Source organism: Girardinichthys multiradiatus, chromosome 8, assembly GCF_021462225.1.
Source record: "Girardinichthys multiradiatus isolate DD_20200921_A chromosome 8, DD_fGirMul_XY1, whole genome shotgun sequence".
Taxonomy (NCBI): Eukaryota; Metazoa; Chordata; class Actinopteri; order Cyprinodontiformes; family Goodeidae; genus Girardinichthys; species Girardinichthys multiradiatus.
Genome location: NC_061801.1, coordinates 25,561,022 through 25,585,857, shown reverse-complemented (window position 1 = coordinate 25,585,857; position 24,836 = coordinate 25,561,022). Strand labels below are relative to the sequence as shown.

The 24,836-nt window shown below is 38.0% G+C and overlaps 2 protein-coding genes across 2 annotated transcripts; one reads left to right on the top strand and one right to left on the bottom strand.

The window, feature by feature from the left end:
* Positions 1-353: 353 nt before the first annotated feature.
* Positions 354-8,952, top strand: LOC124872827 (prolactin-releasing peptide receptor-like). Its single transcript, XM_047373203.1, has 3 exons — positions 354-457; positions 5,203-5,676; positions 6,876-8,952. The coding sequence occupies exons 2-3, from the start codon at positions 5,210-5,212 to the stop codon at positions 7,507-7,509; spliced, it is 1,101 nt and encodes a 366-aa protein (XP_047229159.1). The 5' UTR covers positions 354-457; positions 5,203-5,209; the 3' UTR covers positions 7,510-8,952.
* A 7,940-nt stretch (positions 8,953-16,892) lies between these two features.
* Positions 16,893-23,855, bottom strand: brf2 (BRF2 RNA polymerase III transcription initiation factor subunit). Its single transcript, XM_047373344.1, has 4 exons — positions 23,594-23,855; positions 22,253-22,312; positions 18,823-19,144; positions 16,893-17,940 (listed from the first exon to the last, which is right to left on the bottom strand). The coding sequence occupies exons 1-4, from the start codon at positions 23,739-23,741 to the stop codon at positions 17,136-17,138; spliced, it is 1,335 nt and encodes a 444-aa protein (XP_047229300.1). The 5' UTR covers positions 23,742-23,855; the 3' UTR covers positions 16,893-17,135.
* Between the last annotated feature and the right edge of the window lie 981 nt (positions 23,856-24,836).

Genomic DNA, 24,836 nt, shown 5'->3' with positions numbered 1-24,836 from the left:
GTGATTTCGGACCAGGGCAAACAAAATGTTCATTGACGAAACAACCAAATTTCTCATTTTTGTGTTTAAAACTGAAGCATAAACTCATTGACACAGAGCCGTAGGTAATGCACCTGGTTAAATTAGTGTGTAAGCAAAACAACCAATAAATCTCCCATCATAGCCTTGTATTTATGAGCAGATAAATAATCCTGCTTTCCACCCGACCACCAACTAATCATGTCATCATCAAGTCCAACCTAGACATCAATGTTTGTTGGTTTCACTGCGGTCTTATTGGCTCCCCATCATTTCCACAGACATCTCAGAAAGATCGCCTCTCCCTCCTCTGCATTCCTCCCACCTTCTTTCTCCCCGTTTAAAACAGCAGCAGCTTCAGATCCCTCACTGAGGAAAAGCATACTGTCAAGGTCCACTGGTAACACTCATCTTCGAACAGAGAAAAACATCAGACCAGGTAAGTTAGGCTCTATCATTTAATCATAACAGAATCAAACTGAACATTGCTTTGGCTCATTTTATGTAACAAGAGGGACTTATTGTGTGGAGATTTTTATTTTATTTGTTTCAGTAATTTAAGAGAAAATCATTATTTTAATATAATTTATTCAGGCAGTGCCACGATAAAAGTGTGGTAGATTTAGGACCATAAACAAGCTTCTGGTGTTTTTCAAGTGATAGATCAAAAATGAATCAGTTTAACAAGAATAAAGTAGGAAAGAATGAAAAGTACAATTTTATAAAATTTACATTTCTGTTTACAAAAATATATTCTTAATTAGTTCTTTAGAGAAAATGTGAAGTTTCATGCATTTGCAGTTCTTTGTTTTGCAATTATATACCCATGACAAATATACAAATTTAGAATTTCCAAATGTTCTGAAAATTCTGACAAGATTTCTGCAAGTGCAGATAATTCTCCAAAATGAAAATGCTTTCAAACTAGCTGCTATAAACCAAGACAACAATGGTTGTCTTCAGAAAATTTTGTCTTGAGAAAAAACAAGTCTGTCTTTCTGTACAAATATTGTGGTGCAGAAAGGTTGAGTGTGGCAACAAAGCATGAGGAGGTCACACTGCAACATATAGGATTCCCTCTGGCAGAATTCTGCTGCACTGGTCTGAAGCATCCTTTGGGGTCCATATAAATAGGCAAGGCTGAGGAAATGAATTGCAGCAGTCAGGATGTGAGTCCTACGGCATTCCAGGACAGAAACCTTTATTCATTTGTTGAATTTAGATGGCGTTTAACGTATTTGATAACTCGGATTGGACAGATATAGAGGAAATACTTGAAAACATAAGAACTGGAGAAAAAAAGCTGCTTGTCTTTTGGTCTTCGCTGCTTTGAAAACCCAACAGAATCATGATAGATTAAAAAAAAAAAAAAAAGCTTTACACAACCTGAAAAATACACAGACAAACAGTTTTCAAAAAGCTGACAATTGCAACAGCTGACAGCTGGTTTTCTTTAAACCTTTTTTAAACATATTTTCTCCTCTAGGGGAATACATATTCAGGTAGATAAACTATTGCTTTATGTAACAGAAAAGAAAAAAAAAAACTCGTTTATTTCCATAAGTTAAATGGAAAAATGATGTCCTGGTTATTTTACCTGAATACAAAACATTTTCAATCATAGAGGATCAGCATAATTTCATCATTAAGTATGAAACATGTCAATTTATATTCAGTAAAGTTGTTTGTAATGTTGGCTGACATAAAATAAAAACAAAAAAAAAGTCTTTTCATTGACAATGACAACTTGAAAACCTCCTGTATGGAGAAAATAGCCCAATTCAGTGCTCAGGTTGGATGTTTATTCATTCTTAATTTAATAAAAAACTGTCTTCACATCTTTGTGATCCTTTAAGATTTACGATCTGATCTTCTGCTCTTTCAAAATATTTTCAGTTGGATTCAGTTTTAATAACTGATATGACCATTTTAGCAGCTTTTCTGTCTCTGAAACCTGTTTAGATGTTAGATGTTGGCTGTGCATTTCAGATTATTGTATTGCATTCTTTGTTGCATTTAAAGATTCTAATCAAGAAGGTCTTGGCACGTTTCCCCATTCATCCTTCCTTGAATTAAATGAAGTCTGTTAGCACCATATGCTCAAAACACTCCCACACCATAATGTTCTTAACTCCAAATTTCTCTGTAGGCATAGTATTTTTAGAGTGATCTAATTTATGTACTAATCTGTTTTTTATTTCTTTGTATATTTGGATTACTTGGGCTGTTACTGAAATCTGTCTCTCTATTTCATTGTAATGGCTCCATTAGAAATATATTTACTAAGAAAAACAATGATTTATTTTCCACGTTGTATACACAAAAAGATGATACACTTACATATCTTATTTAAATTCAGTTTTTAGATAACGTTTTTAATTGCATGGTAGTGTGGAGCATAAAAACGTACTCAGCTACCAAGAGACAAAATCTCCGGCAATATTTTCATTGAAATCCCTGGTTAATACTTCTCATTATTCGTATGACTGGCTGTGAGAAGGAGGGGTTTTTGCTTCAACTGTCGCAAATATTATTTCGCCAGTCTGTACTGTGGCACAAATGATACTAATTAGTAGCGTTTGTGAGAGAGGGTAAATGTAAAAGGGCAGCAGAATATAAGGTCTTACTATCAGGTCGGCAGGTGACAATGACGCAATGAAAGAAAATTATACTTGGGTGCAGATTGATGAGCAATCTGGCGAAGAAATGAAGGGTCATAAGTATGCCCTGCAATATTCACTGCAACATTTTCACAGTTTTAAATAGTAAGAAATCAAAACATTTTCAGATTAGAAAAAATATTTTTCATTAGAGACACTACATTTGGGGTTTGATTACCAACTTGTAACTGTCAGGTTTAAACAACCTACAATACTTATAACAACACAAAAAGAAAAGAGAGACAAAGTATTAGTTATTTTACTCGCTGCGAGGAGAAACAGTCAAGATGTGCTCAGTTACAGATCTCGCACCGCTCTGAACAGCATCTGTCCGCACCTCTCTTTTTATTATCTTTCGGGGGTCCCTATTTACAAAGAACGTTACTCTCTAAGGATGGGAAACAACAGCTGCATCGTAAACAGGTCATAAACAGCTTTATCCTTTAACAACACATTTCCACAATCTCTCCATCTTCCAGGATTAGTTGCGCCTTTTGTTCAGTGCAATCAGCCTTCATCTTTATGACCTCCTCAACTGGACTGCTTCCTTCTCTGCTAGTTCAGCTCCATTTATTATCTTTGCCTGTAGACAACTCATCACATTCTTTACTCACACAAACATCATGAATGATTATAAGATCAAATAGTTAACTTAAAAAATAGGAGAAACTATAAGACAAATCTTTATTCAATTATTCCAACAGTAACACTTGCAAAGGAAATCAGATTTGTGTGCACCAATCTAAATACAATAAAAAATGAAAAAACCCCTTCTATTCTTTATTCTTTTCTACTGTCAGCAAATATTGAACAAACTGCAGGCCTTCCTCTTTTCCTCAGGTAGATCCATTTCTGCTTCTCAAATGCTCAAAGAACTGCCTGAATTTCTAAGATTCCCCCATCATTAAACCCCCATTAAGCTCTGATTTCTCAGATCCTTTGAACTCGCGGTACAGTGTCCTCTCTTTTAGAGATTGTCCAAGGATACCTGTATCTAAACCCTGATTATTAGCCATATAGCAGAGAAGAAAATATTGAAAACAACAAGAGTTTTAACCTTATTTTACCTTATTTTTTTAAAGCAAATGCTCATAAACTGCTACTCTACTAACTTGGAGCAGCAAGCTGTGCTACAGCGCTATAGTTATCCTTACATGAACAAATAAAATTGTAGTTACTGTTACTTTTTTGTTTATGTTCCTCTCTATATCAGTGTAACATCTAAGAGCTTTTTATCTCATCATATGAAAAAAACATCCTCTCCACGAATTCAACGATCAACAAGTCTGTTTGATCTGCAGTTAAGCCCAAAATGAGTCATACTAATGGCAATTTTAGATTTAAAAGATTTTCCTTCAACTGAAAAGTTTGTTTTTAACAGGACATGAGACAAGCAGCTCAAATAATAGAATAACAATGTAAACAGGACTGTCAGTTTTGAATAAATTAAGTTTGTATAACAGCTTGCAGCGCCTGCAAACAGACAGCAGTGACTGAGCTCCTGCCCTCAAGAGAAATACTGTGACTCTATCCTGCATAAAGTTTGTACTAGATTTCACTGTTTTCAGCAGCCGTTCAACCCTGAATTAAACATTTAATGACACCAGGGAGAGCTCCATTTCATTCAAGGTAATCAAAACGTTTTATTATGTTAAAAGTTTAAAGCCATTTGAATGCATTCATACACAACATTGTCTGTCAGTCACCCTAATTCCTGCAGTATGGTAGAGGAAGATCTCCAAAACTGGGTAAACAGAATACAAATTAAGTAATATAATGATAGAATCCAATCCAGGTCCAGCTCCAATAAAATTGGCCTGGAGGACCTTTAAACTCAATGGAGAGTTTTTAAAATGTCAGAAAAATAACGCAGTTGGCACAGAGATACATGTTTGTCCATTTTGGCCTCACAGCTGTGATGCAGAAATGTAATAAATTTAACTATTCCAAAGAAGTATTTCAAAAATGTATTGTTGCTTAAATATTTTAATATATGTTTGTCTTAATTTAAATTTCAGGGTAATGTATTCTTGATTGACCAACATGATGACAGACAACCAAGGAGGAGTCATGTTTAAATGAGCTGACAAGGAAAATATTAAAATGATGCATCTCAGCCATACTGAATTATTCTGCAGATGCTAAACATACCAAAGAGAATAAGAAACTTAATATTGAAATTTTTTGTTCTGCAGCCTTCAGCATGTAAATCAGGACCTAACACTGTTATGTTGCATTTTTAAACACATTTTATTTGTGGATAGAAGATGTTGCTCTGTGCATTCCTAATGAGATGCCTTTATAACTATCTGCCTCATTATACCTTGGTCTTTACCTCTCACTGTACGAATGTGTTGCTGTTTGTAAAAGCATGCCTTTCCTCCTAACAGTCTTCCATTTATTAAATGTCATGAATTTGTTTTTGCTCTCAACATACTGTTTACATTTTGCAGGTACCTGATAGTCTGACCTTTTAAAGGTGTTGTTGATGCTCAGATGTAAACCTGCTTTGGTTTTATTGCAGTGCACGTATGGACAAATCTGCTTCCATGGAGGCTAACCACAGTAATCCAACTGGAAGCACCCAGCCTTCCTTATCTGCAGAGCGATCTCAGGAGCACATTTATGAGGTGGCCGTGCAGAGCAACTCCACCAACCACAGCTCCCAGTTTGCAGATGTGGCCCTGCTACAGACGTTCAAGCCTCTCATCATCCCTTGTTACGTGCTCGTGGTGGTGGTGGGCGTCGTTGGGAACTATCTGCTCCTCTACGTCATCTGCCGTACCCGCAAGATGCACAACGTCACCAACTTCTTCATTGGAAACCTGGCCTTCTCAGACATGCTCATGTGTGTGACCTGTATCCCCTTCACTCTGGCCTACGCCTTCAATCCACACGGTTGGGTCTTTGGCCGCTGCATGTGCTACCTGGTCTTCCTCATCCAACCAGTCACAGTGTACGTTTCTGTCTTCACGCTCACAGCAATTGCTGTGGACAGGTGGGTGGATTGACATCCAGGCAATCACGATTTTGAGAATTTCTATTATTTTCACGTTTTTCTGATATTGCTTTGATTCATTTGTACTGTTATGCTTTAATGTTTTTTGGGTGTGGCAAGACTCAAAAATAAACAATTTCTTAAAAAGGTTTTCACATCACTTGAAATATTAACTTTTCCTAATTTATTTCACATTACAACCACAAACTTCAATGTATTTTACTAAGATTTTAAGTCATAAACCAACACAGAGCAGTGGATGATTGTGAAGTGAAAAAGTGTACATAGTTGACTATCTTTTTTCATCAAGGTCTATGAACATACATTTTCAATAGTTCTGAATCAGATTTATCTAAGTCTGGACCTTGCCTTGGCCATTTTAACAAGGTTAAAATAACAAGGTTTACTTTGGGACTAACAATTTCCTCTAAAAACAGTCTTCTAAATAGGAGTGGATTACAATTATAGACCAAGGAGCTTACAGCCCAACAAATGCAATCATGTTTTATTCTTTGAAAATTAGGCAAATGGAGACAGGCATTGATTTGCGCATACAACGAAATGGAACAATCTGCTCTCTTTAATCAATGATCAGACCTCTATTTGCTCAAGAAATGACTCAAAAGTGAAAATATTCAATCAGCAAATTCTCGTAAGTGTTAACAAGGTTGAAACTTTCACAGCTAGATTAGTGAAATTTTTGAAAATATAACCATTCTTAAAGGGAACACATGCAGAAAATCAAAACAAATAATCAGATGTGAGCTTCAAAAATATTTCTTATTGGCCCTTCTGAGGATTAGGACTCTCTAGTAAAGCCTTGGTGTGCGTCTGTTCAGTGTGGATTACTTTAACATCAACAGAAAGTTTTAAGTACAAGAACAAGGAGTTAAAACATTACAAAAATATATATTTTGCCTTTTCTTTTCACTCAGACGTTAGAGGACACACAATCTGCTCGGCACAAAGCTGTCTGGCTGACTAAAACGCACGTTATACCTCATTAGATGCACAGAAACAGCCTTAGGGATAATTAAGCCATTTAACATTTCTCCACTATCTGATCACCGGGACATGAACTTTTAGTTCACTCATGCTTGCGAGGATGTCGCAGTGGCATTAATTCAGCCATTCGGTCCTAATTAACCATGCATTAATTCAGCTAAGGTTTATAAAGTATCATTCTCCCTTCGTTGCAGATATTACGCCACAGTTCACCCTCTGAAGAAGCGGACCACTGTGGCCACCTGTACCTACGTCCTCACTGGAATCTGGCTGCTGTCCTGTGGCCTGGTGGCTCCGGCAGTGACTCACACCTACCACGTTGAGTTCAAAGAGGAAGGCTTCACTATCTGTGAGGAGTTCTGGTTGGGTCAGGAAAAGGAAAGACGGGCCTATGCCTACAGCACCTTGCTGATCACGTACATCCTCCCCCTTTCGGCTGTCTTTGTCTCCTACCTCTGCATCACCGTCAAACTGAAGAAGTGCGTTGCCCCTGGAAACAGGACGCAAGATCAGGTGGGCATTCACCAGGCCCGAAAGAGGAAGATCTTTCGCCTTGTTGCTCTCCTTGTGTCTGCCTTTGCAGTTTGCTGGCTTCCCATCCATGTGTTCAACGTACTGAGAGACATTGACATCCACCTGATAAACAAGCAGTACTTTTTACTCATCCAGCTGCTGTGCCATCTGTGCGCTATGAGCTCCTCCTGCTGCAACCCCTTCCTCTACGCATGGCTACACGATCGATTCCGCACGGAGCTTAGGAAGATGCTGAAATGCAACCATCGCATTGGAGTCCCCACCAGCCACTGTGCAGCTGGTGTGGTTTTGTAACCTGCTTATTTGCTTATTTATATGTTGTGCATTTGGGAACTTACCCACTACATTTATGAGCATAAAGTATAAAGTGCAGCTCAGCCATCAGCTTTGCTGGGAAGAAACATCTTTAATGCCTAGCTATTCTTATCTTGCAATCTGGCAAAGATGAAAGAGGTAATCCAGCTTCTTTTACCCTTTTCTCATCAGAATGATGCGGCTGATCAGCTATTTCTGCCTGGAAGTGAGCTACACTTTGAGAAGCTTGTGGAGCAAGAGATTTGAGGAGAAAGTTGTTTTTTATCTAACAGCTACTGATCTCAGTTGTCTTTTTCACTTTTTGGGGTAGCACCTGTTGATGTTTTTATTTATTATTTGGCTAGAAATTATTGGTTCCATGTTGAGCACAGCACAGTTAAGCAAAACCTGCTGTCTAATAAACAACATTCAAAGCATAATCTGGCCTTTATTTAGCACCACTGCCCATTACTCAACTCCAACAGATGTGGATTAGGTGCTACCCGGTGTTCAAAAAGTGTGGTGCCGCCAGACTTTGTTTTTTTCACTCAGAGAAATTGCATGTACGTTAATTTAAAACTTTTGTATATAGTACAGCTACAATGTCCATCTTGAGTTTGTATATATGTACATGAAACCTAATAAAAATGTCCTCATGAGTGGAGACAGTATATTAGAACTTCTTTTGTTGAACATCTAAAAGTGATGATGAGTGCTTCATTTTAAACGCATGCTCATATAGAGATTGAAGGGCTGTTCAGATTTACTTACTAACTATGCTTCTGGCACCTGGTGGCACCAGACTTTTTGAACACCAGGTGGCACCTAATAAATGTCTGCTGGTGTTTATTAAACGTGTAGTGGCAATAAATAAACAGATGGAACTTTTAATGGTGTTTATTAGATGCCAGGTGACACTGCTCAAAACCAACCAGGAAGGAGGTAATAATAATGAAGTCTCTCGCTCAAATGTGAGCTCATATGTTGAAGAAAGTTGTTTTTTATCAACAGAACTTAATTTCCTAATATTTCCAAGGTTTTACACATGTTCCCATTGTATTGTGTTTACATTGCAGTGATTATTATGGTGAGGAGGACATCTAAACAAATATTGTCCATAAGGCAGTAGCTTGGACACTTAATGGACCAACACAGTTCCGGTTCAAAAGCTCAACAAGAAGGCTCTGCAGTGGCAGACAAAGGCATAGCTGGAAGTCATGAATAAAGCTCACACACAAATGTGATTGAAATATTGACCAATCCCATGCAGTCTATTACAGAGAGCTGTGTAAAAATGAGCTTTGTGATAAAATTCATATTAGACAGTAATATGAGAAAGCTGGTGGAAGCTGTAACTGTTACAGATTTGTGTACTTGACTTGTAAACTGTACGATTCGACTGAACTGACTTTGTAAAGTGCCTTGAGACGACGTGTTGTGAATTGGCTCTTTATAAATAAACTGAATTGTTAACAGTACTATTCACCTAACGGTAAAACCTTCATTAGTTCCCAATTCTGCATTATGACTATGTTAGTTTCCTAAGTCTTTGAAATTCAATTCAGCAGGTTTCTTTAAGACAGCTCTTCTTTTTCTGCAAATGTAATTTCTGTCATATTCAGCTACAATAATATGCAGGCTCTGCAGTGATGTTAGATTGAATGTTTACACCATATGGCAGTAGGAGCCAGAAGTGGTGTTAAGTTATGTAGCATTTTAGTTTTTTTCAAAGAAAAAAACAGTATGCTGATAAAAGATATTCCTGGATTATAGTATAATACAATACAATGCATGGGCTCTAGGGTGGCAATGCAAAAAATCTGCTTTTAAAGTTCTTTAAAGAGATTTAAAAAATGACCTGAAGTCTTTACAACAACCCAGATTTCAAGCAGCAACTGTATTAAGAACATTTTGAATTGTCCGGGGTTGATATTCAAAAGTCATTCCTTGAGGAACTCAACAAGCTGTGGCATGGTTAGATATTACTGTTTGGAAGGTTTGGACTAGTGTTTTCCTTGTTGATAGGAATATGTGTATGTCTTCTTATTTTCGGCATGGCCAAGCAAATGACCCACACGCAGCAAATGTGAAGCCAAAATGAGCAGTTTTTATTTGATACTCTGTTTTAAAGATAAAATTATGCTACTGACCAGAACATTGTGTCTGTTATGTTAAAAAAAGTCCCATATTATATAACAAGCTAACATTCAAATAATTAGGTCAGCTAACTCTAGGAGGATTGACATACAATGTGCCTGAACAAAAATGATAGCCAAAAAATGAATTTTTTTTCTATAGGATTCTTTTAAATACTTTAGCCAGTTAGTCAGTTCTGGCTTGTTTTTCATTAACAACGGAAAGACAGGTGTGGTTTATTTCTCAAGAGATGTACAGACAATTATCAAGTACCAGTATAACAGTCCTAATTTTTTTTGTAGGAAAGTTCTTGGTTCCAATTGGATCCCCACAAAATGATGATGTAACAGTAAACAACGTTCTGTCCTCCCCCTTCTATGCACAAAACCTAAATGAAGTGACGTGAGCTGAACACTTTTTAGACTGCTGCTGTTTGCTGTTCCATATGATATGCAATTACTCCATACATGGTAGTGCAGATATATTTTTTTATATAATAGCAAAAATTCAAGATCTTATCTTTGAGTTTTTATGCAATGGGAAGTCAGAGTTTGCAGAGTAAATTTAAAGACTTGAAGGGTTATGATTTATAATTTTGTTCAAATTAAAATGGTGAGGCTGATAAACTTCAAATTCACAATGTTTCCATCCTTTAATATCTGAAATATAAATTGCAAATGCAGACAGAAAGTTCAGTGTTTGCAATATTGTTTGCAGGAACTGTTTGGAAAACATGAGACATACTGACTGTCCCCTTTAGATGAGAGGATCCTGATCAGAGGCCAGACAAGATTGAGGTTGATGAAAAAAGGTGTATGTGAAAATGAAACTGAAGAGAAAATGAAACTATCAGTTCAAATCATGTGTAGAAATGGTCACTACATGTGACCATTTTTATTTGATTGTTTCTATCGATATCAGATTAAACAGTGTGAGGTTAAATTTATGAAGCTGCACCCTGAGGCTTTCATCTTCTTCATGCCTGTAGCAGACACATGTACGCCAACATCGAAGCAAATCATTCAAAATTGCCTGTGTGTTTATAAAAAATAATCTAACAATCAATATGATTGTGTTGTATTGTGTATGCTCTGCTGTTTATGGTTTTTGCAGTTGAAATGACTGGCACGTAAAATGTTTTTATCTGTAACAGAGACTGATTAGTTGCCAGTTTGGCCTAAGTGTCCAGTTCTCTTGTCCCTCGCAGCATACAAGTTTCTGTATAAACTTAACTGTCTCAGTGATGATTAGTTCTGGATACATACAGTGACAAAAAAAACTATTGAACACATTTTTTTTCATTTACATTTCTAATAGGGCAAGTGCTGTATGCTTGAGCAACCCAAGAATTACACATGTAAATTAACACAAAATATTCCACAATTTGTGTGTAATAAACTCGAATAAAAAAAGGAAAACATAGTAAAACCTGAAGAAACCTAGGTGCAAAAAGGTATAGAAAACCATAAAAGTAGCAGGACTCTGCCAGCATTTAAAACACAGTCCTGACTGCAGCTAGTGTAGTCCTAATGTGTGGCCCATAAAAAGGTTTCTGATGCCAAGAAGAAAGCTAAGACCTTTCTGAAGACCTTTGAGACATTATTGTTGCAGAACATACTGAAGGAACTGATCCAGATTTGGGAAGAACATTTCACCATAAACCAGGCATGACCAAGTGCTCCTTGTGAGATTTTTGACAGAGGTGTCAAAATAATAATGAGAAGAGCCAAGGTCCACTCAGAGTGCTTCAAGATCTGGAAATAGCAGGTGCAGTTTTTCCATGAAAACAAAAAGTGTGGCACTCAATCTCAATGGCATCTATGAAAACTCATAGATAGATAGATAGTGCGCAAAACTCCACTATTGAAGAAAACGGATGTTGAAGCTCTTTTGAAGTTTGCTGCAAAACATTTGTACAAGCTTATAAAATACTAGGAAACTATAGTCTGGTCTAAACTCTTCAGGCATCAGTGCACTGACCATGTTTGGAGGTGAAATGTCACTATACATCACCCTGTAACTCCAAACTCACAGCTATGTATATGGAAGTGGGAAAATCATGGCGTGGGGCAGTTTATCACTGTAGCAAACTTTATATATGTTGGACCACTTGTTTGCTGAATATTGGACCATTTGCACGATGCTGGACGCCACTATGTCTTTCCAACGTCATCGGCCATTTTGTACCGCAGGATAGTCTGTCCTACAAAACCCAGCGGCCACCGCGGCTGATATGACGGGGCCGTCCCAGGTCTGACGTCACAGGAGGTAATATAGGAAGGCGAACGTTTGAAAGAAGCGCTTTCACGTTGGATACCGGACCAACATCTGAAGCATCTTTCTCTGGAGAAGAAGAGGTCCCACATGGATTCTTCATTTATTCTCCTTCGTTGGCCAACGAAAAATTCATGAAAGAGGTTCCTGGAATAAGAAGGCCAGAAATTTCACTTTGCCGATCGAAGACGGGAGTTTAACACGTAACAGAAGAAAAAAACCCTCACAGTGGTTTCAAGGAGACGGATCGCCACCTTGTTTTGTTCTAGTCGACTGCTGACGGTCAGATCATATTTTTTCTTTTCGCCGAAGAGGCCAAAAGACGGAGATTGACCACTTTCTTGGAGTTTAACTGCGGACGCGCAGAAACTCTTCACCTCCCTTTTCTCTCTCACTCGCTGCCCCAGAAGGAAGACTTCAACAAGTAAAATCCACCTTTTATTTTTATTTCTTTATTAGGAATAGTGTGGGCAGGGTAGAGGAGATTTAGTGCGATGTAGAATCGCCACTTAGTCTAATGTGTTCTGAATTGTATGTGCATGCCATTGTTCTTTTGAAACGTGATTACTGTTATTTTCTGAGGCCGCCGAATCTCACAAGATTGTGCTTTTACTGTGCGAACACCTGCGCGCAGGTGCGCTGTGAAACTGGACTGCTATAATAATCTTATGGTGAAAATCAACCATTTTCTTTGTCTTCAACTTCATGTTTTATGAGTTGCCGCCAAAAGTTTTATAACCCTTTATGTTCTGTAACATCCCCAGCAGCAGGGGAAGTTTTATGACTGTGCATCTCACTGAGCTACACTTTCTGGCGGGCTGTGCTCCCAAAGCTACGTTCAACACCATATTCCCTTGTCATATTCTCACTTTTGCCATAACTGCTGGTTTGATCCCACACACACTGCTGTTTTGCTTTATTTTGTTTAGTTAGATATTTTACCCTTTTGTGTAGAACTTTGCATGTTTGAGTAGGTGAAGATTATTGGATCGAGGAGTTGATTGTATCAGGCTGATTGGTTTAATACATTTTCACATAGATAAAGAGAAGGCGTTTTGTGTTTATTTTGTGCAAAAGTGATTTGTCAGTCAAAATAAGGTTAAAGTTCCCCACGTTTCGGCAGAAATGGTTGATTAAACAGTGACATTTAATAATTGTAATTATCAAAGGCCTTGAGCCATAATTACAACACCAGAGGACAACTCTGGTTTCGATTCATAAATGAGGATTTTGTTTAAGAAATTAATTTTGTCAAATTATGATTTTTAATTATAATTCTTGATAAATATTAATTAATCAATAATCATAATCCCAACATATAACTGTAAAAGGGACAATGAAAGGCAAGACAATGCAGCCAAGAAACTCTGAATTGGTTTTAGAGAAGACAATAAAGCTGCTAGAATGCCGAAGTTACCCAATGCAAATTTAGTTAAAAATCTTTGGAAAGAAGTGAGAATGAAAGTGCATTGGAGAGGCTTCCATAACCTTTAAGATTTTAAGCCAGTTTGTGAGGAAAAATAGGACAAGAATGGGCTACACAAGATGTCTTGAAGCTGGTATTATGAATAAAAACGATTTTTTAATCTAACGCATGCCAAATAAATTTCAGTAAGGGTGTTCATGTCTTATTCCCCGTGATATTCCACTTTATTACACACAAATTCTGGTCTATTTTCTATTAATGTCTGAATACCTCCAGCTGATGTAAATATCACGTAAGCTTTGCTCAAAATAATATTTATTATATTTACTGAGAAAAACATTTATATGTTCAATTCCTATATTATATTTTTACATCTGTGAATGCCATTTTCTTTCATCTTATTTGTTAATTTTTCATTTTGTTTTATGCAAAAATTTGTTTGCTGATGTTTTGCATGTTCAATAAATGTAAATAAAATAAATAAAAGTCCAAATAAAAATACTCAAAGACTGAACTAAATTGCACACAACCCTGGCTTCAGATCAGTATGAGTCTATTGTGGTAGAAGTGGAAATGTAATAAAATAAACGTGGTTAATGTGCAGCTGCAAGGCTGAATTTACTAATTAGATGCACAGAAAGGCTTTGCATATCAATTGGACTTGCTCAGAACAGGGAAATGTGATAATTCATTGATCCCGTAAATCATCTCAGTATTGTCTAACGGTTGCCAACGGGCTTCCTGGAGATGGATGGGGTTCAGTCTGCAGCAGTAGCACTAATGCTCTTTGTGAAATAACCATTCTGTTTGATCCAAGGAAATGAAGCAAAACTTTCAGAGTTTCAGGGTTTACCTTTAAGCCTGCAGGGAAAATAAATCTAATTTACCTGCAGAAAGAAATTCTTCAGTCAAAATTACAAACCAAATCACATCTATTGGGGGTAAGAACAACATGAAACATGAAAACACCGCTGGATAGATACTTTTAGGGCTCAAATTTACCACACAATTATCCAGAAGAACACACTGGATATTCCAGACAAATAAAAATGATGAAATATCACACTTTATTAACTTTATATTGGTTTCATTTGGACTAAGCTCAGGTGTTATGAGGAACATTAATAAAAGTATTGTGATCTGCTGTCCCTCTAAGTCATGTTATAATAAGCCACATCCATTAGTGGGGAGGAAGACAATGGAATTTAGCCATTATTTATTATCATGATGACATTTTTCAGGGGGCATGTCAATGTGCATCAAGATGTGTGCTTCTCAATGTGAAGTTAGGAGGGTACTGTTGCTGACCATCATTTCTTATCTTTGCTACTCATACTCATCAGCTAGCCTCAGATCCTTGTGCTTCCTGTATTTGAACGGGATCTATGAACATGTGTATGGTAGCAATGGGCCACCTTCCCTTTTTCTCCTCAGGTCAACTCTGACTGCAGCAGACCACCTCAAGGCCTCGAATTGATAAAGGAGCTGCGAGAGCCTTTTGCATTATAAATAGAGCTGTATGTGCACTCAGCCTTTTTATTTGAATTATTCTGAATCTAGATGGTTCAATAATTCTTTATCATTATGCTATACCTCTGCTATAACCTATAGTTAGTTGCACTTGAATAAATATGCTGTTCTTGAACAATTAGGAACTTCTTCTTAGAATGAGTATTGATATGGACAAAGGTAATTTGCATACGTAAGTATTTCAATGTGATTTGATGAGCTGAACACCCTTGAAAGATTTTCCTGGTATTTTGTGTGGAATTCTTTCTGCCTTTGATAAAGTTAGTTGAGGGTTTTTACAAATCCTTTGCCAATACATTACGCAAGATTGCTCCTGATAAACAACAACTCGCTCTCTCTCGGCATCTCCTGGTACAGAAAACCACTTACCTAAAATATTGTTCTTTCATCAGGCTGTTACAGCGTCTCTGAGCCCAAATTTAATCTCTTTAAACACTGCCGTTGTGAAAGATTTATTAGTACTTCTGCTCTTTTATGATTTTTATCATCAGCTTTCAGTAGCCTGTCGGGCATTCTGCCTTCTTCGTGCTTTGGTGCAATAAAGAGAGGGAGGATGTGTGCCTTTTGCTGTTTTTATGGTAAGACGCCATAAAACACTTAAAACTTAAACTAGGTATTTATATAAATGGTAAAAAAAAAAAAAAAAAGACTCCTAACCCTTTTTATGCCCCTGTCTCAGGTTCAGTTGTCGAAAAATGTTTTTATTTTATTCCCAAACAGACATTCCTGTATGATTTCATGTTTTTGCTGATTATTGTAACTGGAAATTCAGTTAATAAAACTCTAGTAAGATTTAGTAGACAGATGACTAATATGCAAATAAAACTAAATATTTTACTCAAAAGATTCTAACTAAACCTAAATTTAAATTAACACTAAAAATTAACACTGATCATGGGGAAAAACTGAAGTAACACATCAAGACATCAGCCAAGAAGTTCAAACTTTGGCTCAAATGGATCTTCCAAATAGACAATGATCATTCGTTAGCTACAATTAACACCAGTTATGTCAGGAGAAATGGGACAAAATTCCAGCGAATCACTGGGAGAAGCTTGATGAAGTACACCCAAAATGTTTGATCCAGGATACGCAGTTAAAAAGGCAATTCTGCTAAATACTAAAAACATTTGTGTAAACATCTGAATTTGAAGGTCAAAAAATGATCACTCACTGTAAAATAATCTACAATGATAAAGCAGCTCCCTACTTTTACTCTTGACCTCCCAGTGCAACACACAGCTCCCTTCCTCCACCTTGACATATCCCACAGAGGGTCACATGATCCACCGTTTCCTCATAGCTTTGGACTTCAGTATTGCTTAGTTTTTAGGACTTTGGATGCAGATTAACTAAATCCTCTGTGGTTTGATATACTTCAGTTAGGCTTTGATCAAGAGGAGTCTGAAAAAAAAAAACTTTCATGTCTTGAGGCAATTAAAGAGATAATTACTTAATCATCCATGTATAAAAAAAAGTGTTCATCGTAAAATCAGACCTTTTCTGGGTATTGCTGAAGGCATCTTAACATGACCACAGTCTATGATAGAAAGAAGCTTTAGATTGTTCAAAAACAACCCAAAGTGTTTGTTTAGGAGTTCTATAATAATTTTCAAAATATAATTATGAAAGTAAATTGCAGGCAAATCATTATTATAAATGTTCTTACAAAGCAGAAAAAGAATAAATGCAGTAAGTAGCACATAAGTGACACATACTGGAGATGAAAGGTCAATCAATGATATATTAACATTACTCTCTTTTAAACATTTGATACAAAGTAATTTTACTTGTAACATCCTGGCCATAGGTATAGAGAATGACAGAAATCCTCTTGAAAAATGTAACCATTTAGCAAACACCTCAGAGGAGACTTTTTATCTATGTTGTTAAGAAATCTTCAAAGTATCTCTACTATTATTTATTCTCATTCGGCTGGTTTAGAAATTTAGAAAACTGTTCAATATAAACCATGATTATATTGGATAAGGTGTTAATCTCACATATGCAAACAATAGAAATGCCAACGGGCATAGTTTATTTTGAGATGACTTGTGAACACAGTGTATTTTTTTATAAATGACATAAGTTTCAAATAAAATAATCAAAAAAAGATCGGAGAGTCTTTACCTGGCAGGAAAGCGACATGCTTAGTCGTACAGAACAAAAAAAATGCAAAAACAGGTTTATTAAATATTTAGCTGAACATAGGTCATAAAAACATAAAACGTTCCTTCTTACTGAAACAAGTGCAAGTTAGCTATGATTTCCCACTGTCAGAGCAAGACGCCATCTTCTGCATCTGGGCAAAGTCTCGAACTTCTTGTGGAGAGCGGATATATGAATCGATCTCGCTGTCAGAGATCTCCTCATCACCGGTGACGTTCTGAACAGGCCGCTCCACTCTCCTCATCTTGGCGTGAAGCACACACGGAGGAGCAAACAGGACCCTTTTACCCCAGTTTGGTTCTGGATCTTCGCTCTGATGATTTTCGTCTCCATCTCCTTCTTGGTTTTCCCCTCTGGTATTAGGACAGGGTTGCACCACAGACGAAGCATTTGCAGTCTGATTCCTGCTCTCTGAGATCTGGGATGGTGCCACCTCCTCTGTAAGGGAGTTCAAAGCAAAGGTTTGAGTACAATCAGCTTCCATAGCCCTCTCATGGGTTCTCAGAGCCCTCGTTAGCAGGGTGTGTCTGTGCTCCAGAATATCCCCCACTAGCGGAACAACATCGTTTTGAGTAACTGGTTCCCTGACCCAGGGAAGTTCCCTTCCAAGCTTACACAGCACCTCCTTCAGCTCTGTTATTCTTGTTGTAGCTGGTTTGCGCTTTTGGACTTTGGCCAACTGACAGAATTTGTCCAGCGAGAGTCTGAGGCGATGTTTGTTGGGGTTCAAAGACTGCCAGGCCAAATACGTTGCTGCCATCATGATCGGTAGGGGCTTTCGTCCGGTCACGATCCAGGAATCTCCTGCCAGCTCCACCAGCGCCACGGCTCGTTTGCTCAACACTTTAGAGTCCTCAGCCAACTCTTCAGGAACGTGTTGTGTGCTTATTTTGTATCTGTCAAACAAACAAAAAAGTCAGATTTTGATAGAGTTTTTGTGACTTCTGTCTACAAATGGTAAATTTAAGCCAATTCATAAGTAACCTAGAGGCCTGACATGCACATCAAAATGAAACATCTAAGAGATATGTTGTTGCTGAAGCCCATCTACAGCAGTTAATGGTTGAGATGCGGGAACAGCACAGACAGGACACGAGTCCATCACGGACAAACAACCCAGCACGCATACTCATTGGTAGGGCAATTTATAGAGACCGATTAACATAATATGCATGTTTTTGGACTGTTGGGAGTTCAGCAGAAATAATGCACACAAAATCTAAAATCTCTGTTTTTCACTGATCATTAAAAGGAAACTATGAGGCTATGAAGCTTGAAGTTGGTTTTAGTCTAATGGAAAATCTTCCTCCTGCCTTTTAGTGAAAATGATAGAGGGGCTTTATGTTTGAAAGCCTGACAGGTATAATGATCAGATTTTAATTTAAACAGGAGTCTGTGTCTTTATTTAGTCTCCCAGCAACCAACATAGCCGCACTTGTGCACAATTTGGCGGTGTGCGTGCTTCTACCCAGCTAGGAGCCCAGTGATGCATACCTCAGTCAGGACCCGAATTTGCTGCCACTAAGAAGATGAACCACTACAACCTCACTACAACATTTTTTTGCACGATCAGTCGTGGAACTCTTGCATTGTATCATATCTAATATGGAGCCCAATACGCTCTTAACACATGGCAGAATACTCATCAAACACTACATCGTAGTGTGGTCTTAATCCAGTGTGAATGGGGCCATAGCTTGTGACACAGATTCACCTTTTTGTGTCCTCTGGAACTATTTTAAATCACTAAATACAAAATACGCCTCCACACCACTTACTCCTGAACATGTGCTTCAATAACATCTGTGACATTGATAAAAGGAGCCTGGATGTTCAGGATCTTCATCATGTTCTGATAAACTCCCCCAACCAGGGTCTGGTCAGCGTTCAGCAGACAGCTGATGGTTCCCAAGGTGATCGGCCAGTCCCGCTGTCTGCAGCTCACAAACACGCAGCAACCAGCAAGCAACTCCTTCCTCTGGAGGGTCACGTTGATGAAGCTCTCATGCTCGTAGGCCTGCCTGAAATGCGTCAATGCCAGATCCTCGATTTCACTGCTGACCCTGAGGATCCGGCATATTTCTTTCACGCGCTCCAGACCTTGATGTAAATATAACAAAAGGAGGAAATTTCAGCGTTGTACAACAACTCCAGACACAATGGTCTTTTTTGCCTTTTGACTTTGTTATTTTGTGAAGTGATCATAAGTAAGAGTTGAACAGGCTTTCTGAAAGTTTTTCTTTAAATTTGGGCCCAGCTATTTTAAGGGTTTTTTGTTTGGCTGACCAGTAAAGATTGAAGTAGTATAAAAAAGGTACAAATTTAAAGGTGGCACAAGTCTATGTCTTAAAGTGCTAATCACATCCATGGTCATGAGTGTATAAAATCCAGAACCTTTGCATGCAGACTGCTTCTACATCATATATTAAGAGCTTCCGTGAAAGAATGGATCAGTGAAATCCTGTGTGGTACTGTGACAGGATGCCACCCGTGAAATAAGTCCAGAAGGTACATTTTCAGTTAAATGTTAGTGGTATAATAGTGGAGTGGAGTTACTGGGAACAGTGAATGCTTGGGTGTATAGTGTGCAGAGGTCGCTGACTTTCTGCAGAGGCAACAGCAAAATACCTCCACAGATAACGTGGTCATCCGATTAGCTCTGCATACCACTGCCGAATGCAGTGGTATGCAATACACCACCACTGGACTCTGGACAAGAGTGATCAATCATGGCTGTCTGTCTGATAATCCAATTGACAAGACTAGGTTTCGCAGTTGCCATGAGAACGGCATTGCCTGAGTTTGGAGTAGAAGGGATTATGGTGTGACACCCTTTACCCCAGTGAAAGGACCCCCTAAAGTGCCTGTGACATTGAATTTTCATGATAAATCCAATTACATTTGTGAAAAAGAAACATTGATAAAATATTTTGAAAAGTAAATTCATGCCACTGAAATAAACAGTTGTTGAGATATATGGTCATAAATTTAACTAAAAAGGCATTTTCAGACTACTCCTTTGCGATTTTGTTGCGCTCTTTTATGACGTAGAAGGGGAACCCTGGCATGTAAGCTGACTGCTGCTACAATGGCCAGCAACACAGACAATCCAGGGTTACAGTAAATAAGGCACTGAGTGAAACAACTGGAGGCAAAGTGAGCAGCATGGAGCAGTAGCAGAAGACACAAGGGATGATTCAAGATCCGAAGACACTACCTGGTGGGTCATTTTTTTTTACTTTGCATCAGAATCTTTAGAGAAACATTAACACTATTAATATATCGTATGCATGTGTAATTTATCTTATTTTAATATTAATAATTTCAGATTTTTAATTATTAACAATAACTGCCGGTATCTAAATGTACTTTTGCAAAAAGGAACTGGCTGTGCTTGATAGGACCAGCCCATCTGTGACTCGTCAGTTTTCCAGCTCAGATCCAGGCAGCTCTGATCCTCTTCGCTGCAGGAAAATAGTGCAGACTAACGGCTGCTGTCATAGTATTGCTGCCACCACCAGCAATGTACGGTTTCACCATAATAACCCTGTTTTTAGCACAACTTGGCTTCTACCTGAACCGTTTATCATTGACGCTCATGCAATGAATGACCGGGGACTTCCCCTTTGTAGTAATTTCCGGGCGACTTTGGAATTGAAAATTTGACATAAAAAAATGCTTAGTTTGTGTCACAGTTGTCTTTTATGATGTCTTTAATCCTAATATTATGTCAATTACTAACCATTTCCTTCAACATATAGATGTTTTCTTTCACTTTCTGCATTTGTGAGAAAGGCATGTCACAGGCACTTTAATGCATCATTCATGCTCCTAACTTTCTGTTACAAACATTACTGTGCACAAGTACAAAAAGCAAGGTCTGTAACGACATTCATGAGCTAGTTTGGTGAGGAAAAACATGACCTGTGCAGGGAGTCCTGACCTCAACCCCACAGAACACCTTTGGGATGAATAAGAGCAAAGACTGCAAGACAGGCTTCTTGTCTAACATCAGTGTCTGACCTCCCAAATGTGCCTCTGGAAGAACATCAAATATTCCCATTATCTTAAACCTTGAGGAATAGCCTTCCTAGAAGAATTACCCTGTAGTGTTGACAAAGTCGACTAAAAGCGGGGGTGGCTTGGTTACATTTGCAGTGGAGAAGCCTCCACCATTTTAAAATTGTTTATTTGGCAGCACTATGGGTACTGAATGGAAAACTGGCTAACCATTAGCAGCTAGTGACGATAAAGTTGACATCCTACTTCGTAGCTTCCTATTCTCAATGAGTCTGGACAGCATTTGACCATCTATATTTCAAAATCTAAAATACAGAGGGACAAGCTTGAACAGTACATTGTACACTGAACTTAGATATTTTCAAACACGGTGTGAGATTTATTAATGCTTTTATTTATGTAGGACGAATTGTGAAGGTTTCTTTGGTATTAGGGCCACCAAAGAACTAGACAATAAAGCTGCACAATATATGAAATGATCAGAAACATCTGCAACATAGCAATCAAAAAGGACTGTGTAGATGCACTTTTTGGTACTTTTTATATTTTAAGCGCCATACATGCATGTTTTACAGCCAATAACATATCTGGCTTGTTGGATTGACTTTCACTTCCCTCTTTGCCCACATTTGATGTATATTTTCAGCTGAGGAGGTGCTAAAGCTCATTAAAAGTGCTGAAGAGGCACTGGGATGAAAGAAAAAGGTCTGAAAAACTGGGTCATGGCATTGTTTTCCTAATATCATGTAGTTCTATAAGACGCCATAAAAAATGCAATATAAAGACTAGGCAAACCTGGACTGATTCATTCTCTAGTGGTTAGTTTATTTTAGACATCGTCTAAATTTTGAAATTATACTGAGAAGACTGGATAAAAGAAAGACTAACAACCTGCAGGCATAAAAACTATCTAGACCAGACTTCATGTTTAAAAGAAAATGAAAATAATATCTTGCAAAGACATGAAATAACAGATCAGAGGCAAATCATTCTTTAGTCTTTGTGCTAAGAACAGGTTTAAAAAGCCTTCAGAAAGCCTGAAGAAGAATTGCACAAGCCACCTTAAAAGACTGAAAGAAGGTCTGGCTCCTTTAGGGAAAAATATAAGTCATTTGGTTGTAGCTGAAGGCTTTTTCACTGTATAAAATACATAAGAAGTACAATCTGCTTTGGGGGAGAATAGCAAACCTTTTATCAGATTGAGGCAGGGTTTTCTTGTCATCTCTGTAGTCCTGCTGTAGCTGACATCTGTAAGGAAAGATACACGTCCATTAAACTTAACCAAATGACAAACTGAGCAGGATTTTACCTGTTAATTCATTAAACAGTAATGTTTCAAGCTAAATGGTAGATTTAAAAATTCTGAAAGTTAAATGAAGCTGTGGTGGTTAGCATTGTTGCCTTGAGCAATTAGGTCCTGGACTGGAATCCTGGCCTGGGATCTTTCTGCATGGAGTTTGCTTGTTCTCCCAGTGCACGTATTGGTTACTCCAAGTTGCCCTTAGCTGTGAGTCATTGTGTGCATGTTTATTTTTGTGATGGACTGGCGACCTGTCCAGGGTGCAAATCGCCTTCCCCCTAATGACTGCTGGAGATAGACACCAGCGCCCCCTGACCCTGCATGGTAAAGAGGGTATAGATGATAGATGGATGAAAATTAAACATTAGAGATTCACCAATTTACAAGTTTGTATGCGTTTCTTTTCACCATCATCTTCCAACAAAGCAAATGAAGCAGATTTCAACGTCCCTCACCTGTTTCACAGTTTCGCAGCATAAAAGGTGACTATCAACTCAAACATGGAGCCATTAAAGTATTCACTCTCCTGACACCTTCCACTAGATTTGGATAAAAAGCAAGCCATGTGCCATGTGTAACTCCTCAGTGTATTTCTCGACGCCTACTCTTTTCATTTCTTGTAGATTAAAGATTCAAGTCATAAAAACTGTATTTTAGAGGTCTGTGTGCTTTGTGTCTCAAGGCAAGTGAAAAAGGGTTTTATCTGACACACACACGTTTTAGAAATAAATGCAAATCAGAAGGGGTTTCATCCCAGGAGGGAAACTGCGGGAAATGAAAAATATTTTCTTGCAAAAGCCACTTAAACGTACATTTGACGAGATGAAGGAAATAAATGAGAAATGCTGGGTTTTTAAAAACAGAATCCGTTAGAGTAGAAGATCGGGAAGATTTTATTTAAATTACAATTATGAATAACGATTTAGATCTATAAAAACTATGTAGTACATTCTGATATTTTTGGATTTTTATAGAGGTATGTAAGGAAAAGGCATCTGTTTATTTATGAAGATGTCATTAAAAAATATGAACCAGCAAAGTATTCTTGTTGGCGTCCAAATGAAGACGTTTTAGGCGGTGCCTTGATAAAACCTCGCATATTTTACCTACTGAGCTAAAGACGTGAAAACAAGAAATATCATTTTATGTTTCATGTGCTTCAGCAGGCAGATTGAAATTAATCACTGAAATCGACACTTTCAAGTCATGATTATTCATGATCATCCTACCTGTACCCCCCACCGGGTCATCAGCCAGGGTCCCCTCGGACACCACCGAGCCGCAATCCACGCACACCAGCTGGGCTTGACAGTACAGGTCATCGTCCACAATGTTGGACGAGCCACAGCCCGGACACCTCAAACCCGCTGCGGACATTTTCTAATCATAAACAGCCACTGGTTTAAGCTGGCGGTCACTATCTGAACAACAGGAAGCGCGAAAGTGACTTGCGACAAACATCAACGGTGAGCAACTTAGATGTCCCCGGGTAGATACAACCGGACTAAGAACAGTTCCGCTTAGGAAACTGCACACGATCGTTCAGGGATTGTCCGAGTTGTGCTCCAACAAACAAATTATGGGAGCAAGAAACGCTGTAATAAAAACGAGTTTGCAGCTGTGGCCTTATCGCCACATTATGTGACGAATTTTGAAATGCATAAAGAAAATCTTTTTCGTTTAAAATATCCTGTTACTATAGCTTTCCTTAGTATTTCTGCATATCAATGCATATTTAAATAGATGTTGCACATCTAATGGAACATTTGAAAAGCTATTGAAAACTCAGCATGGTGTCTTTATATTTAAGCCAAACTGTTAAACTAAACCTTTAGATATTTACCCAGATTTAGTTTTTTTTGTTTTTCCTGAAATGTCCAAGTATAGTGCAAACATTAAACTTGTATCAATCTACATTCTTAGGCTCCCCAACTAATGTGTGCATCACATTCATCAAATGCAAACTTTACTAAAAACAAATAAATTGTCCTCAAGTTAAGAAGCATGCACAATATAATCAAAGCAGATTTAGGTATGTAGTGAACTGTATGTATATATTGTATATATGTGTTTATCTGTTCTTTCTTTCTAGGTGAAACGACTAAAGGAGCTACATCCATTAACATTTACTTTTCCTTCCCATAGAAAGTACTTCTTGATTAGTGCTTCTGTGTTCTTTTTGTGTCTCTGCTCTGTTCTCTCAAACCCCCAGTCGGTCGTGGCAGATGGCCGCTCACACTGAGCCTGGTTCTGCTGGAGGTTTCTTCCTGTTAAAAGGGAGTTTTTCCTCTCCACTGTCGCTACATGCATGCTCAGTATGAGGGATTGCTGCAAAGTCAACGCCAGTGACTGTCCACTGTCTCTACATGCTCATCCAGGAGGAGTGACTGCCACAAGTCACTGACTGGATGCAATCTGCTGGGTTTCCTTAGATAGAAAAACTTTTTATCCAATTTGAATAAATAACTGAAT